Source organism: Buceros rhinoceros, unplaced genomic scaffold (genome assembly GCF_000710305.1).
Source record: "Buceros rhinoceros silvestris isolate BGI_N320 unplaced genomic scaffold, ASM71030v1 scaffold11823, whole genome shotgun sequence".
Lineage (NCBI taxonomy): Eukaryota > Metazoa > Chordata > Aves > Bucerotiformes > Bucerotidae > Buceros > Buceros rhinoceros.
In genome coordinates, this window is record NW_010401843.1 from 4,020 (window position 1) to 20,781 (window position 16,762).

The following is a 16,762-nucleotide window of genomic DNA, read 5'->3' on the forward strand; positions in this document are numbered from 1 at the left end:
TTTTGTATCTTCTGTAACGATTAGGACAGTCGGTGGTGCGCGGGAGGTGGGAACACAGAGGAGGGTTCTGAAGCGGTGCAAGGTGCACATGAAGACAGGAGATCATTCTGCGTTGTGAGCAGTAACCTTGTACCGTACCAGCTGTGCGGGTGCAGGGTGGCTGCTGGTTGGGTAGCAGAATTCAGAACTGCTGGGCATGGTGTGCTGGGCTGTCCTCCCCTCCTCCACAGCCCTTCCTCTCAACCTTTCTTGAGCAGGTTGGATGCACTCTAACATAACTTGAAAGATATTCAGACCTTTCAGATTTACTTTTACTGTCTGGAATCCCGTGAGTGTTGGTTTTTGGGTTTTGGGGTTTTTTTGTTTGTTTTGTTTTTTTTTTTTTTCTTTTGGTATTTTCCCGAATATCTTTTACTTTGGTTTAGTGTTTCACTCAATGTTACTAATGTTTTGGGTTTTGGGGTTTTTTTGTTTTTTTTTTTTTTTTTTTTTTTCTTTTGCAACATCTTTCCTCTGGTACACTTTTTTATTTCTTAGAGGTGCTGTTTGTTCTGGGTAATGTCCAGTTTGGCATCTTAGCTGTACCAATTTACATGACATCCGGTTTCCCAGCAGTGAGAGCTTAGGCAGTTGCAGTATGAGTAACTAAGGGACAAATGCTTTGTTCGTGTGTTATCGTGGACAGATTCCAGTGTGTTGTCTAGGGGTTTTGTAAGGATTACTGAATGTTTTCTATTCAGGTATCAAGTGGTTTAATAGCGCAGCGAATGCTTGTACCACTGTGTGTATGGCGAAGAGATACTGCTCTGTGGCTCCATTCAGAACCGAATGTCAGCTGCCTGAGCATAAAACTACTTGTTGTGTGAAGTGAGTACTTGCTTCCACGTTGTGTCTCATCTGCGGGTGCGATGCAGTCCAGTGGCGCTTGTACTCGGAGTTTGATATTGCAGAGCGTCTCCTGTGAAATGAGATTTCCCTCTTAGTGAGAACACAAATACAGGTCACTTCTAAACACTTCTAAACCTAATCTCATCGTGTGAGAATGGGTACATCAGATGAAAAAGACCAACAAGAGGCTGGAAGGTACTTGGAGAAAATAAACTTTAAAACAAAAGACCTGGGTTTATTACAGTGTTTTTTATACCTGAAAATATGTATACGTGATAAAGCTGAGATACCATGAAAGAAAAAAAAATGAGTGTTTTTTATTCCGTTTTATTTATAGGTACTAAATGAAGCAGTGGGTGCACTGATGTATCACACTATCACTTTAACACGAGAAGACCTGGAGAAATTTAAAGCACTTCGAATAATTGTCCGAATTGGCAGTGGTTTTGATAATATTGACATCAAATCTGCTGGAGATTTAGGTATGACTGTTAAAAGCATTACTTTACATCTTATGCTTGGCTCCAGAAATCTAATAGCATCTAAGTCTTTGCATTAATGTTTTCTGTATAATTTGTACTAACGTGGTATGTAAGCTGTATAATTTTCCCATCAAAGTGTTTAAAAATCATTATGAAGATACTAGCATTAGTTAATTAAGTGATGATATTAACAGCTTTGTGACAGGATGACAATCTGCCTGTTCAGTATAACCTGAAGACTAAGGCCATAATTTTTCATCTCTGTCTTTTTTCACCCCAATTGTATATTTTAACTGCTACTGCTGTAATCCAATCACAAAATATAATTCCATCAGCATGGCTTATTACTTCTGTTTGAATAAAAAAAGGAGATCGTTATCAACTGTCTGAGACATATTTATGATGCATGAGATTTAGTACTAAACACTCCATAAAATAGAAATACTGATTTTATAGGCGAATTAGTTGTTGCTGCTTCAGAATAAATTCTCGTACTGGAACTATGAAGAGATGGTGCTTAGCGTGTCACTGTGACAAAGCAACAGTCTCAGCTGTACTTTGCTTACTTGAGGATAAACCATCTCTTACCTACAACGTGCGGGTCAGACTGCCACTTGGCATAGACGTCTGTGTTTTCTTCGTTTCAAAGATGGAGGTGACCAGGGATGTTCCCCATTATGCTTTGGGAAGATCTTGGAAACATTTAATTTCAGTGTGACAGTCCTTAGTCCTAGAAATAACCCCACTGATGTAGCGAGGAGCTGTAAATTGGTCTGTTTGTCAGTAAATGATACTAAAATAATCACCTGTTTCTGGTGGCGGTGTGGTGTGCATGTCCTGTAGAGGCTAACAGCTTCGTTGTGGGGTTCTGTGAAGAAGCATGCAAGGTGCTGTCCCTGCTTAGTGTAACTAGTGCCTCAGGTGCACGCCTTGTGAGCCCCAGAAAAGCATATATTTCTGTAGAGATTTGCCTGGGGTAAAATCCTGGATAAAAAGCCAAAACCCAGCTACAGATCAAAGGCCCTGACCAGTCAGGAGTCCGATGTCTGTAGAGAATCCTGATAAGAGGAGAATCTTTGCAGGTTTGTTGGCTGTTTCTGCAAGTCTCCATGCTGGATTGTGACACAGGTTTATAACTTAAATGTATCCACATAACTCTTCAAGCCAGAATACAGCAGATTTGGGAAGTTCTCATTCGTCTGAAAGGCTAAATTGCATGTTCCTAATCATTCAGTTCCCCTGCTGTGATTAGACTGAGATCCACAGTTAGGGTCCATCCTGTCTGTGCGTTCCAGTATTTACAGCATACAGTTGTCCACTCTGCCAAAGGCCAATAAAGGATGGAAGGTGGATGGTGTAAAATCTCTGATTTTAATATTTAGGGTGAAATGGTTGGAATTAAATACTTACCACTACTGGGACAAATCACTTCCCATTCGTTGAACTAGTACAAATAACTTGCATCTCAAGAAGGTCATATCTCTCTTTGTAAAAAGCTTTGATTCACTCTTGAAATACAGCGTAGAGTTAGACTGTGAAGTCCGAAATACACCTAAACTTCCATCGTAACTTTGGCAGTTACACGCCAAAGAGCTGACTCGGGGGGTCGTTACCAGCTCTTCCTATGAAATATTGTTCTCATGTTAGCACTGTTCTTAAACGTGTTAATGAAAACATGTTTCTTGGGTAAAATCTTTTAAGATCTGGTCTGCTTTTTCTCCACTTTGATGATTAGAAAATATGTGCAAGTTATGAGGATAGCTGGATGCAGGTGACTGGTAGTCAGTGTCAATGCTGACACCATTGGACCTTTGCACAACATCCTGGAAGTGGTGGGAGAAGGGGAAAGGGCAGGGAGCATGGAAGTAATGGGTGTGAGGTAAGGGAGAAGAGCCTGCCATCCCTTCCTGTGGAAAATGTCTCTTCTCTTCATATTCTTGCCTCTCTTGGGCTGCTTTTTGTGGTTCCCATGTCTCAGCTCTTTTTAAAGGTAGGGGGTAATAGAAAAAACAAAATGCCAACAGTTCAGGCAAGAAATTATCTGACCTCTGCTCCCCAAGTGTCCTAGGGAGATCTATTACGTGAGTTCAGTTCCTCATTTCTCTTCCCAAATATGTAAAATAACTCTTTAAGTTCCTTTTAAAGCATTATTTTGTGGCCAGCTATCAGGAGTCACGCTTATTAAATTTGTTTAACCGTCTCAGATCTGCATTTTGCTCTATGCAAAAAGACTTTTTGTATAGATAAATCCAGCTGTTTAATATGATTAATATTTTAAAGGATGTCATTTTTCAGTCTTGTCCTTTTCCCCCACTCGCACTTCCCCCCCGTTTTTAAAAAACGGTGAGTTCCACAATACCACTGATGTTAGCAGGATGCCAAGGTTATATTCCAGCAAATGATGCTTTTTTATTTTTCTGTAAGTCTAAGAGCAGTGACTCAGCAGATGCTAAATCTCCACAGCAGGAGAAAGAAAAATAGTTCTGCAGGTTCCTAGTGTTGGTTTTCACTGATCTGAAGAAAGCTGTGAAATAGTACTGGGCAGCAGAGTGAAGGCCTTGGAATGTAAAACAGTCAAATATGGGATGAGCTTATGTGTCAGATTATTCTTATTACTGTTATTGAAGAGAATGTTTCTTCTTCCTTGCTCCCTAAGATATACTAGTGTTAGCTGAGGACTCATTGAATAGGTATTTCTGTAAAACCCGGACAACTGGACAGTGAAAACAGCATTAGGGTATTTTTTAGGATACAAACCACTTTTTCTGCATCGTGCAATTATAGTGTGTACTGCTCATGATCTCAGGCAGCAGAACTGAGAGACAAATGTTTGTGGGAGCTGATGATTAGAGAGAAAACATGAAGTAAATAGAATGAACAGAGACAAGTCAAAAAGGACACAAACTTTTTCAAGTAAATGTTTTGCTTAACTGCTGTACCTTGAGTGCTGGAAGCTGAAGAGCAGAGCAGCATAATTTGCATGCAGTTACACTCACGTGTTGCCTCATCTGGTTTGGTTTTGTTTTTGTTTTTTTTTTGTTTTTTTTTTTTTTTTAAGTAAAAAAGGAATATTGTGAATTTGAATCAGCCCACCTTCCCCAGTTGTCTGTGGAGATCTGCAGTGGACTTTTAGCTACTTGATGATATGCCCTCTTCAACTAGCAACTTTTCAGCTGTTAGGAGCGTGGCCTTAATTTTGCATTACCTTTACATGCCATGCAGAAGCAGATTTTATATTTCCCCACTGACAATAAGATGAGTTACCCATACCTGAACTGGAAGTACCAGTAGTCATCCTGTGAGGACTTTGTAAGAGCTGCCATCATTATAAATGATTTTATCTTTTTTGTAACTTGTGTAGATTGCTTTTGGGAGGGCATCTGCTCAGTGGTGAAAGTGAACTCGCGCAGTTAATTCTGAACAATGATCTGTTGTAAGTTTAAACATTGTACTCCTGAATTGCTGTTCACTGGGAAAAAATAAGACACATGTGACAACTGGTGTCCTTCCCCTCATCCTTTGCAGGGATCGCAGTGTGTAATGTGCCAGCTGCCTCAGTAGAAGAAACAGCAGATTCTACCATGTGCCACATCCTGAACCTGTACAGGCGAACCACCTGGCTTCACCAGGCTTTGCGGGAAGGCACGAGAGTACAGAGCGTGGAACAGATTCGGGAAGTGGCTTCTGGAGCTGCCAGGATCAGAGGGGAGACCTTGGGCATTATTGGATTAGGTACGTTGCCTTGAGAGGTGGTTTAACCCTTCCATTGCTTTAATTAAAGGTGTAAAACCAGAACGCTTAGTTCACGCCTTTCCTTGTCAAGCATTTTGTGTAATAACCACGTCGTTCCTGCTGTTTACAGTCTCAGATGGTTTCCCCTTAGACATCATCGTTTCCCTCAGACAACTTAGTTTGTTGCTGATACTCTCTGAATTCTTGGAGCTTCTGTACATCTTTCATGTTGCCTGTTGTTGGGCACGCTGTTCGTAAGAGGAGGCACCATCAATTCCCTTTTCCAGGACAGGGATCTTGCTGCTTCAGCCCAGTGTCACATGTTGATGTATTTCTCATCCGTTGTCATAAATGGTGCTGTTTGTGCTTTTTTCCTTCTACTGTTTTGAACATACCTGAAAAGTCTTTGCTGCACTAACAGCCTGCAGGGCACTTATGTCATGCGTTTGGATGAGGTGCATCTGAAATTGTATTTCAGCTCAAATGAGAGGAAAAATATATGCAAGAAAGTTTGAAATGTTTCCAAACCTAATAAAATCACCTACTTACCTCTCTGGCCCTGAACGTGTTTCAGCATCTAGCAGATGGACAGGCTTGCCTGAGATGAATTAATTACTGTCTGTTACAGAAGTAGAGTAGAAAAACAAGCAAGTCAGTTTCTATATAAAAATTATTCAGTCATGTGCTTGTCTTATCAAAGATCTGATGGATTGTAAATGTAATTGCTGTGGTATTCGTCCACAGGAATTAATAATTTTGACTACAAGCCATCACACTTAAATGACTGTTCCAGTTACACGTTGCTGTCAAGTAACTCAAGCCACGAACCATTTCTTTTGGAAGCTGAAAATAGCACGTTGTTACAGAGTACTCACTTAAATGAGTGTGCAGCACACCAGAAACATCTTCACAGTCAAAGAATTGCCTTTAAAACACGATTTTCGAGAAGTTAGTCACAAAGCTGCTTTCTCAGATCTATACCCGTGTAATTACACACCATGTCTAAACACACAGTGGTTACTGTGCTCGGTCACAGCATCTGCACATGAACAATACGTGATCACCTGCAGTGTTGTAAAAAGGGAAATGCCTACCTACGTTTTGAAGGTTAGGCCTTGGCTCCCATGCTGTGTGCCTGTTGGCTGGAGCTATCTATCCATTTTTTGTATTGCACAAATTCCAGACTGAGATTAGAAAAAATTGTCAGTCATTATTGACTTCCTTAGGGTGAGTTTGGTGTGCGTTGGTTTTGTTATGATTGACTGAAAAGGGTGGAGAAACAAATGCTTAATCAGGTTGGCCATATGTGTGTACAGCTACGTGAAGTGCTGGGTTTAGTTTTAGAAAGCAAGCCTTTTGTGTGCATGGTATGCTATGAAAGGACTAGTAAAATCTGATTTTTAAGGTACGCATCTGTCAAGTTATTGACTAGTCATTTTCTCTAGCCTGCTATTGCTCCTCTTTCTTTTCCTACAATGGAATATTCACAGTTACAAGGAAAACTATGTTTTAAAGTCAGTTTTGAAAACTTCTGCTGTTCCTTTTTGTGCATGTGTTGTGCACAACGGTTTGATTCTGACCTGTTCTACCGAATTCCTGTGGAGCTACGTATTAATGAAGAATCAAAACATAGTCTTAGAAGATACGGGCATAGGGCTGTACTAGACTTTACATTTGAGCACTTCAGGCACTCAGGCAGTGATGTATGTTCTTCTCTATTGCAGATCACTTCCTTGTCTCTAGTTTCAGACTAAAATGTGTATTTACAACCACCTTCAACAGACCAGTACCCTCGGGTTACGTTTCTCTGCTAGTGGCCTCTTCCCACACCTGTATTTTTGCCTCAGTTTATTTTATTATTTGGAATTGTCAGCATCAGAAGTGATGAACCCTGAGAGGCTATGCAGTAAACGCACTGCACACAAAATAAATAATTCTCATCATCTGTTACTCTGTCCTTTGTTCTAGTTCTGTGTAGTATCGCTGTTTCTGTCCTTTCTTGATAATGTGCGTCTGAGATCATCTCCTATCTCAAGCACAGCTGGGTTTCTCTATCCCTGCCTTAAACTTGTGGTCTCTTCTGCCGTGGGTTGCTTAAATTTATCATTTTGCTGCTGCAATATCCTTCACATCAGTTCCTGGGCTTTTCTCTTGTTTCACCAGAGAGAAACACCCTAGCTCTTCCTATCTCTCTGCTAGGGAATGACTAAGTCATTCCCTCCAAAGCTTCAACTCTTCACTTCCTTATCCACTGGTCTAGCCAAGCTTCATGACTCACTTGCCTTTTTTCTTTCCATCACCCACTCTTTTCTCTGCCTTCTCTCATGCATATTCCTGCTTTGACACTTGGTCTATCCTGCTTAATCCTATTACTCCATGCTCCTCCTTTAAAGTTAACCACATCTCTCATCCTCTGCTTGTATTGAGCTTGAAGATAAGCAGAGACTCAACAGCATAATGCCTCCTTCATGTGCTTGTTGGATACCGTCCGTCATTGTTTTGTTTCTTGATTAGCCTCTGAGCTCCTTAGGGCAGAGCCTGTGTTTCTTGCTGTCTTTATGAAGTGTGTGATTCTTTGAGCCTTACATAAATTATAATATCACATCATTAAACAGCTGCCTTTGTCACTCTTTATTACTAGACAGTGTCCTATATTTCAAGTGATGCATCACAAGTGTGCGTAATAAGCCCTGCATTTAAAATTTAAAAAGCTACCTTTTCACCTTATATCTAGACATGTAGAGGTTTTTTTTAAAAAGGAGGATGTTTATGAGCAGCAGTATGTAAGTACTTGGATGGATAGGTAGCTGGACCAGGTTCTGCTGTAATGATAATTTTATGGCAATGAAGGCAGTGAAGTCACAGTCCCTTCCCCTTTCTTCTCAGTTGCACATGCTGATGACTAATAGCTAATGCATTTCCTCACTCAGGAGAGGTGAAATTCCTCCAAATACATTTGTCTCCACGTCATAATGAATGTCCTCACTCGGTTTGTCTTTCCTCATCTGCTGTATTCTCTCAGCAGTCCCACGGTCCTGACTGGATGTTGGCCAAAGTACGGATCCACGTTATCAGACAGTAGGCTGATAAGGCTGCAGAGTTGGGTTATTTCTGCCGTGCCATAAATGATGTACCCTTTGCAGTCCCACTAGCTCTCTTAAAGTACTCCGCAGGAAATGTGACAAAACAGCACTCTCCACATTTCAGAACTCTCCAAGAGGGAGGAAGAATTGCCCAGGTTCTCCATTACTCTTGCACAGACAGGAAGGAGCTGCTAAGTGAAAGCACTTCTTCTTTCCATGGAAGAACTTCGGAATTTTCCTTCCCTGGAAGCAGCTGTCAATACTCAGAGCACTTGTGTATGCTTTTAAGGTAGAGCTGTCCCAGAGGTGGGATGCTTTATGTGCTGTTCTGTTGTTCTGATGTGCTGAGGTAGGTTTTGAGCCACCCCTCATGGCCAGGAGAGTCTTACGTAATAGAAGTTTTTCAGGAAAGGAAAAAGTAGTTACAGCTTTGTGATCGTACTGTATTGTCAGACTGTAGTTTAAAAAGGAACTGGCAAATTACATGTGTCCACCTGTGTATTTGTCTGACAAGACTAAATGTGAATTGTCAGTCACAAAGGAGTTTTATCCCATAGAATAATTGTACTAGGAGAGCTCTGTCTAGAAGTACACGTGTGTGATTCCCGAGTGTTGCACACAGTGAAGGTGGCTTTGGTATGTTCTCCTGATGGCAAGGAATGGAAAGGGTAGCTTTGACTGAGAGGATGTCGTCAGAGATTTCACTGTTGTGAATCCCTTCAGGTATTGGTGTTGTAAAGAGCATAAAAAGAACAGATGACACAGCGTTGCATGTGAAAATGAGTGGAGTAATAGCGATATGCTTCGTTTTAACAAAAATGTAATTACAGTTGTGTGACTGATTCCTTGAGCTGTGAACATGCCAAAATTTGAAAATAATACAGTGTTTGGGCTACAAATTGTCTAATTCAAGTTTATAAAAAACAGCTTGGAAAGCAAACAAATACTATCTACGCAAATATTGCAATAAAATATTTTGAAGAGTATCTTAACTTGGTGTCCCCAAAGGAGAGCAGGCAGCCCCCATCAGATGGATGTACCGTTTAATGTTCCAAGTATGTCTCATCTGTCACTAAGCACTGCAGAACTGCTATGTTCAGGTTAAATGATTAACAAAAAAAACTTTCTTCCTCTGGCTTCTTAGGCTTATTCAAAGAGAAACTGAAAAGCAGAGGGAAATCTCTTCGATCACAGTTGGAAAGAGAAGGGATTTCCCAGTCTTAATGTGATGCTTTTTTGAACAAACTCAGATGTTACCAAAGAAAACTTGCTGCCTTTTTTTTTTTTCTTTTTAAATGAGGCATGATTATTATGGTGTGTCTGGTGATGCTTTTGGAATCTCCATATCTAACATTTGTAATACTCTGAGTATCTAGTGTGTAGTCTTCTCTCCTGAAATGTGTGTTAGTTCTCATTCTTCAGAATACCCTTACTGACGAGATGGACTCTTTTTTTTCCCCTCTGTGTTTTACTGGAAGCATGTCTAAAGGAAATACACTCCTCCAGAAACAGACGGTGTAGGGTCGTGCCCAAACAGAATTTCAGGCACAACTCTGAAATAAAACCGTAAGGGAAGACAGAGGAAAGGGCAGTGTGAATACCCGATGGTATCACACTCTTTTTAACTAGGTGCCATATGATGGACTGTATTTATTCATCATTTAGGTAGATGGATACTAAGCTTTTTAGAGCTTGTCAGATGACGGGATTCTTTCTTCCATTTTAATGCTGAAGGGATGTTACTCGAAAGAAACTACTGGTTCAGGAAGGAGATTCCATGCATTGAGAATGGTTGAACTTCACATTAAACAAATTGTCTTTTATTGCATTCACTTTTGAGGATTAACTTTATAGCTTTTTATTAAAGCCAGCTGCTCCAACATGGGTGAGAATAAGTCCTTGGAAGGATGCGTTCACATCCAGCAGGCAAGCCCTTGTATTACACAGATTATTGCAGATGACGTGACATCTTCTGGCATTTCAGATCTCCAGATCTTCTGCTTACCTTTGCAAAAGGTGTGAACCTCCTGCTTTGTTTAGAACAAAGCAGTGTGAAACAGCCCAGATGTAAGGTGTCTGGTCTTGGTGATGATTTCAAGCTGTAGAAAACAGTGTGGTATGGTTTGATACAAGCCTTTGCAGCAGGAAGGAGGAGGCTACCTGACAGCAGCTGCTTCACATCTGTGCTCACTGCATGTTGATCTTGTTCTAGGGCGTGTTGGGCAAGCAGTAGCACTACGTGCCAAAGCCTTTGGCTTCAGTGTGATTTTCTATGACCCGTACCTCTCCGATGGCATGGAGCGTGCTCTGGGACTGCAGCGGGTGAGCACTTTGCAGGACCTGCTGTTCCACAGTGACTGTGTTACCCTGCACTGCAACTTGAATGAACACAATCATCATCTTATCAATGACTTCACCATAAAGCAGGTAATGATTTCTGTGTGCACCCTCCACACCGGTGCTGGTTGTCGACACTGTAGTCTTTGTTTATGTAAACAGGCAGATTCTCATTGGAAAGAAATTTCTTCCCTTTTGCTGCTTCAAGATCAGGCAGGTTTATAACTGATTGGGAAATAAGCTGGTGACTTATGTATTGTTGCTTTTGTCTTTTTTGCTCTGTAACATTGCATTTGTGGAAATAATTTGCTCTTCTTAATATTGCTCAGATTTAATACGGTTTCATTTATGTAAAAGCACTTTCTCTGTCTCTTATGGTAGCTTCTTTTACCTGTGTATTTTCAGGAAGCAGTTCTGCCTCTCACTTGCCCTCTTCTTCCTCAGTTTGAGTTCTGTAGATGCAATTTAAGGATTGTGACTAAATGGCTCCCCCCTGTGCTCAGTCCTGATGCTTGCAGAGCACTTAATGGATGGATTGCATTTACAGCACGGCATTGGGTGGAAAAATAATGTTTCTTGGGATTAGTACTAACCTCTCCCTAAAGTTTTAGGTAAAGTTAAAATAATTTTGAAGTCTAGGTGTAGTTACTGCTCTGTTACTGACTAATTTAATAGTAAGCTCTCTCATTAAATGTCTAGCTTCTGAGTCCAGCCTCAGTGTAGGTAACAGCCAGAAAGTCAACTTTGAGATGTAGGAATGTAGGTAATGTACAGGAAAGAAACTCTGAGATATAATAATTGATTTTGCTGTTCTTTAGATACGTAGTGTTGGTGTGTGCTGGTAACAATGACATTAGTAGAAAAACCACTGCTTGGCTTCTGAGAAATAGTTTGTACCTGCCACTCTTGAACGTTAGGAGAACTGAAGTAATTACTGAATGTGTTCCACAGTCGTGTGGAACTGACAATTAATACACTTCTTGATTTGAGAGTTCGGGGATTTTGCAGAGCTGTCCCAACATAAAATCAGGGTTTGGGATTTAAAAGTCTAGAAATTAAGTGGTTTAAAATGTAAATCTCTAAGAGAACAGAGCTCTGTCACCTGCCATAAACATTCTCTTTGTTGTGTGCTCAGGTACGTTTAGTGGTTGTTACAGGATTAGATGTCTTTGCACACAAACATCTAGACCCAAAGAGGATCACACTGAATTCAGTGGGACTATCTGGAGCTTAACAGTGGACTGTGAAACTTGGGCAAGTGTATCACAGGAAGTTTTTGGGTGGAGGTGGATAAATGTCATGAGCTTTGAAGAGGGCTTAGTGCATTAATGAGAGAAAAACATGTTAAAACTGAGTGATACCATCTGAAATGTAAGGCATATAATAAAGTCTGTACTGGAAAGGGTATCATAAGCATCTGTCTTGCTATTTGTTATCCTTCATGATTAAAGCAAGGATTAAAATGTGAGAAGATGGTTCTTGATTTGGATAAAAGTTTGGATGAAGCAGTCTGTACTGTAACAGCTGATGGGAAAACCATCAAATTTTAACACCTCTGACTGCTTAGTTTGCATAGAACAGATCTTCTGAATATATATCAAGGAGAGCCAGAACAGCTTTTTTAGGCTGACAGATGTTAGAGTGGGCCTAAAATTTTTAGAGCGTGGTGCGTTCCCCTTTTGTCCAACATGGCATGCTCATGGAATAACCAGTGCAGAAACGAAGTTCAGAGGAGTATGGTGCATCTCATTTCACTAAAGTCTCACCCTGAATTGTGATTATAACATGAAATTACAGAACCTTAAAATGTCTTTGAAAATTTGGTGTCAATCTTCAATCTTCTCTTTCAGTAGCTTTTCCCTTTAATTAGTCAGCATTCTGCCTAGCCATCTTGCATGGCCTTGTAGTCTTGGAGTAGCTCAGAGAAGTGTTTCAGGCTTATGTTTATGGAACCCATGGTGCTCTTAAGCTGAGGTCACTCTAGTTTTACAGATTTGAGAAAGAGACACTGCAGTTTAAACACAATAGATTTTTAAAGCAGCTATGCAGGCTTAGTGTAGGTGACTTTACCAGCCGTCAGCAGTTCTAGCTGTGAAGCTCTTTCAGGCTTCCACCCATTGTTAAGGGTCATCTCCAGCTGTATCCACCCTTGATGTTTATCGTGAGTCACGTAATTCATTCCCTCTAGAACATGTTTATGCAGCCATGTTCTGGTTGATTTGGACTAGTCTTAGTACTAGCTTTTTTGTAAATAGTTTTTGTAGTAAATGAACTTTTTTTTAAATAGTCCTAAAATGAAGACTCAAGCAAGGTTATTAAGGTTGGACAGAAGATTTTAGCAGGTTCACTTGGATTAAAATTGTCAAGTCCTTCAAAGGACATACAAATGCACTAGGCTATACTTAAACCTCAAGGTATCTCTTTGCAAGAGCACAGAAGTGGGAAGCTCTCACAAGCCTGTGTGGCACGTCTGCGCAGCAGGTGGGATTCCCTCGTGTGAGCCCTCCTGTGCTAGTTTTGATCTAGTTCTCGCAGCTGACTTCAGCAGTAGAGATGCGGTGATAGTTCCCATCAGGAATGTCTTGTTGTTCCTAGACAAGCTTAAGATCCTGCCACCATTTCTTCACTGTTCTAATTCCCAAGTTAATTCAAACCAAAAGTAGCTCTTAGTTCTGCTCCTGTAAGTGGACTTGGTTTTGCTATACAGACCAGTAGATGGTTCTCCTGTAAGCCCAGGAGTCTGCAAAAGGAGACAGGCAGGGCCACACTAAAGCCAATGAGTTGGCCGGTAAAATATGGTTGGGTTTTTTCTTCCAACCTTCCTGTGAGCATATGCATGTTAATTGTTTAATATTTCCTATGATCTCATGTAAAAAAAATTCTCGTAGCTGACTTTCATCCAAACCTTGTTGTTCATGAATTTGGTACTTCAAATCAATCTTTCAGCACAAGGGTCCATTTATATAAGCTTTAGTTTGATGTGTAGCTTTCAAGCATTGCCTTGGTGTCAGTACGTTGGCGTTTTCTTCTTCTTGCGGTGAGAGAGGGACGCACTGCAAAATGAGGTTTTTATCATTCGTCTTCACCACGGTTCCTGCCCTTCATGTGCTTACCTCCGTGCACAGAAACGCTTCGGAGATCAGAAGCTGCGTTTGAGGCATCTGGTGAAAGATGAAGTATTAGGGTGGCTGGAAACAGGATGTAGTAATTTATTCTTTTTCTGTACCATCTCTCTTATTTAAACCGCCACTTTGTTTCCATGTTGTGGATATATTATGGTATAAATTCTTGTAGTTCTACCCACACAGTGTCATCTACAATGCTAATCTGCACAATGCACAGCACAGCTTCTCTCCTGGGCACGCAGCGTTCTCAACCAAATTCATTTTCATGCCTTTTAATTGAATGATACACAAATTCTTTAGACCTTTATTTGAAAAGTCTCGCAGGGAGGAGGAAGCTGAAGTAAAATAAATAAATAAAACATAGATCTACTGTGTTTTGGCAACTAAAGGGAAAAAAACCATAGATCTACTGTGTTTTGGCAACTAAAGGGAAAAGTGTTTGAAGATCCAAAAGCATTGATTTTTCTGAAAAATTCATGTAGGCTTTTATTTGTGTGAAAGTTGAAAACCACAAAGTATGAATTTGTTTAAGAATGTGCTGTAGTTTCTGTCTCATGCAATTTCACAGTGAAGTAAAAAGGCATGAAATGATGTGTCACTCTCATATGCACAGTGGTATCTTTTGATCATGTTACTGCACAATGTCTGAAACAACACTTCTATTAAAAGACACTGCTTACGAGAAACAAAAGGTTATTAAGTGCTGTGAAATAGCATTTTATGTTAGAAGCATTACATTTTGTGGTACTTTCCAGAGGAAGGGGAAGACAACTGTTACAGGTTGAAGCAGCTGAATAGCCTTTATTGTAATGGATGCTTCTTTTGAGTAAAAAAATAATGCCACAACGATTTTATTTCATTTATTTTTATTTCATCATTCTTGTTTTTAACTTTCCCTAGATGAGACAAGGGGCTTTCCTGGTCAACACAGCTCGAGGTGGGTTAGTAGACGAAAAAGCACTTGCACAGGCCCTGAAGGAAGGAAGGATACGAGGGGCAGCCTTAGATGTACATGAGTCAGAACCATTCAGGTGCTTTTCCTTTTCTTTTCTTTTTATTTTGTTCACTTTCTTATTTTTAAGTCTTAGTGCATGTTACAATCAACAACAACAAGTAAATTAAGTTTTCCCTTCATTTGGTAGCTAAATACTCCTTAGTAAAGCAACATGAATCTGTGCAGCACTGGACTAATGCAAATGTAGATGGAGCTTGTGTATGTGATCAGAAGTGAAAGAAGTGACATCCAAGATTTAATTCCTTATTATAAAAAAAAAAATCCAATGGGTTTATATAGTAGAAATAGCAGGGGCTTGGGATCAAACCCTGCTCATGGCTTTGTGTCATGGCTTTGAGGGAAGCGTATGTTCCTTTGTCATTGATGCAGCTCTGGAGGCAATGAATGTTGACATCAGAGATTTGGTGTGAGAAATAACAACTTTATCACACCTTTCTGGAGGCAAAGACATACTTCTGTCCAGATTGCCTCTGCAAGAAAGCCAGCCATGAATGTACCAGGTTGGGGGGAAAAAAAAAAAAGATAAAGAGGGTGGTCAGAGTGCGGGTTTTGTTTTGTTGTACCCTTTATCAGGGGAGTAGTAACTGCTGTCATGAGCAGAGCTGGTAGCACAAGCGGTAGTTTTTGAATGACACTGAGAAGTCCAGCATTTCAGGCAGAAATGCACCACTCCCCAGAGTGGCATCGGTATTACAATACCAGCGCTCCTACCTGTTCGAGACATCCTTGAGTCTTGAGCCTGACGTCGAGCCCGACGAGGCCAGCCTGCTGTAGCTGAGTGCTCTATGTGACAAGCCTTTCTCAGTTGTTCAGACTGGGCCGGGAGAAAGGTTAATTTTTAACTGGAACAATCCACAGAAGCTTTTGAAGAGGGAACATGTTCAGGACTTGAGGGCAGGTTGTAAAGACTGGAGAGAGGACAGTCTCTCTCCTATCAGCTTGGAGGGGGAACAGAAACTTAAAAAAAACAGAGTATTATGCTTTTAGGTAGAGTTTTAATAGCTATTGGGACACAATGCCACATCACAAATACATAATTTTATTTGTGCATACCCTGCATTCATTTACTTCTAGATGTAGTCATTATAGCGCACAAGTGCTGTGCAAAGCCAGTCTGACAGCTCAAGGGACTTGCAGCCACTCGCATTCTTCCCAGTGCAGATCTCGGCTCGGCACAGCAGACCGTTGCACCTATAGGAAGCCCCATTTACTGCATGGAGAGGCCATCTGCAGAGATTCAGTTGCAGGATTACAGCCACAATTTCCTTTGGCTTCAGTGCTCCATGTCTATCTGATCGCAGCATGCAACTCTCTATTCAAGAGTTTTGCCAGATACTCTGATGTTTATTGAACTACAGATGAAATCTATCATTTTATGATTTATGACCTACTCTGAAAGCACGCTTTTGTCTTAAAGTATTTGTTCTCCTGTTGTTACAATTGACTGTCAGATTATTAAAACTGGAAATGAATAGGAGGAGCAACTTTCCATTATTTTCAGTTTCTTTACTCTGTATCTGTGATAGTGTTTTTACACAGATTTATTGCTTTCACTGAAAATCAATCTGTAAAGTAAATTTCCTTCTTTCTGTGGAAGTTCTATAAAGGAACAAGAAAGAAAAATTAGTTTAAATAACAGGAAAAAAAACCCTGAATTACAACAACAAAAGAAAAGGCATTTAGGCTGCTGATGGACAAACTTCTTACTAGGAAATAATTGCATGATTTTTTTCTTTAGATGACTGAATGTCACATGGATAGTGACTCTTGAGGGAAGAGAGCTTTGTTGGCTAATGCAGTAAAAGTAAAGCTGTGATGAAATGGACAAATGAAATGTCATCCTGAATTGATTTGGGTCTTGCTCTATGCATTTCTGCACCAGAACTGGAGTGGCAGTGGCTGTAGTTAGCGATAAGTGCATTGAGCAGAAGCTAATGTTGCTGCTATACTTAGGTTCTATCCTTTGAGTCTATGAGAGGGGATTGTAGCTTATTTATACCATGAAGAGTCTGTTAAATTAACTGACAGGACTAAAACCAAACCCAACAAGGAATAGAAATTCAATTCTCTGTTTTCGAAATTAGTCTGTGTATGTACAAA

At 40.4% G+C, this 16,762-nt stretch overlaps 1 protein-coding gene across 2 annotated transcripts in view; it reads left to right on the plus strand.

Annotated features, from left to right (window-relative positions):
• Positions 1 to 1,215: 1,215 nt before the first annotated feature.
• The window catches only part of CTBP1 (C-terminal binding protein 1), a 25,913-nt gene continuing 10,366 nt past the window's right edge, over positions 1,216 to 16,762 (plus strand). The window contains exons 1-4 of one of the 2 annotated variants that reach the window (XM_010132413.1): positions 1,216 to 1,370; positions 4,896 to 5,102; positions 10,398 to 10,612; positions 14,548 to 14,678. In XM_010132413.1, the coding sequence (XP_010130715.1) occupies positions 1,253 to 1,370; positions 4,896 to 5,102; positions 10,398 to 10,612; positions 14,548 to 14,678 (671 nt within the window). In that variant the 5' untranslated portion in view covers positions 1,216 to 1,252. The remainder of the gene's footprint in view (positions 1,371 to 4,895; positions 5,103 to 10,397; positions 10,613 to 14,547; positions 14,679 to 16,762) is intronic. The other variant, XM_010132414.1, reaches the window with a different exon arrangement.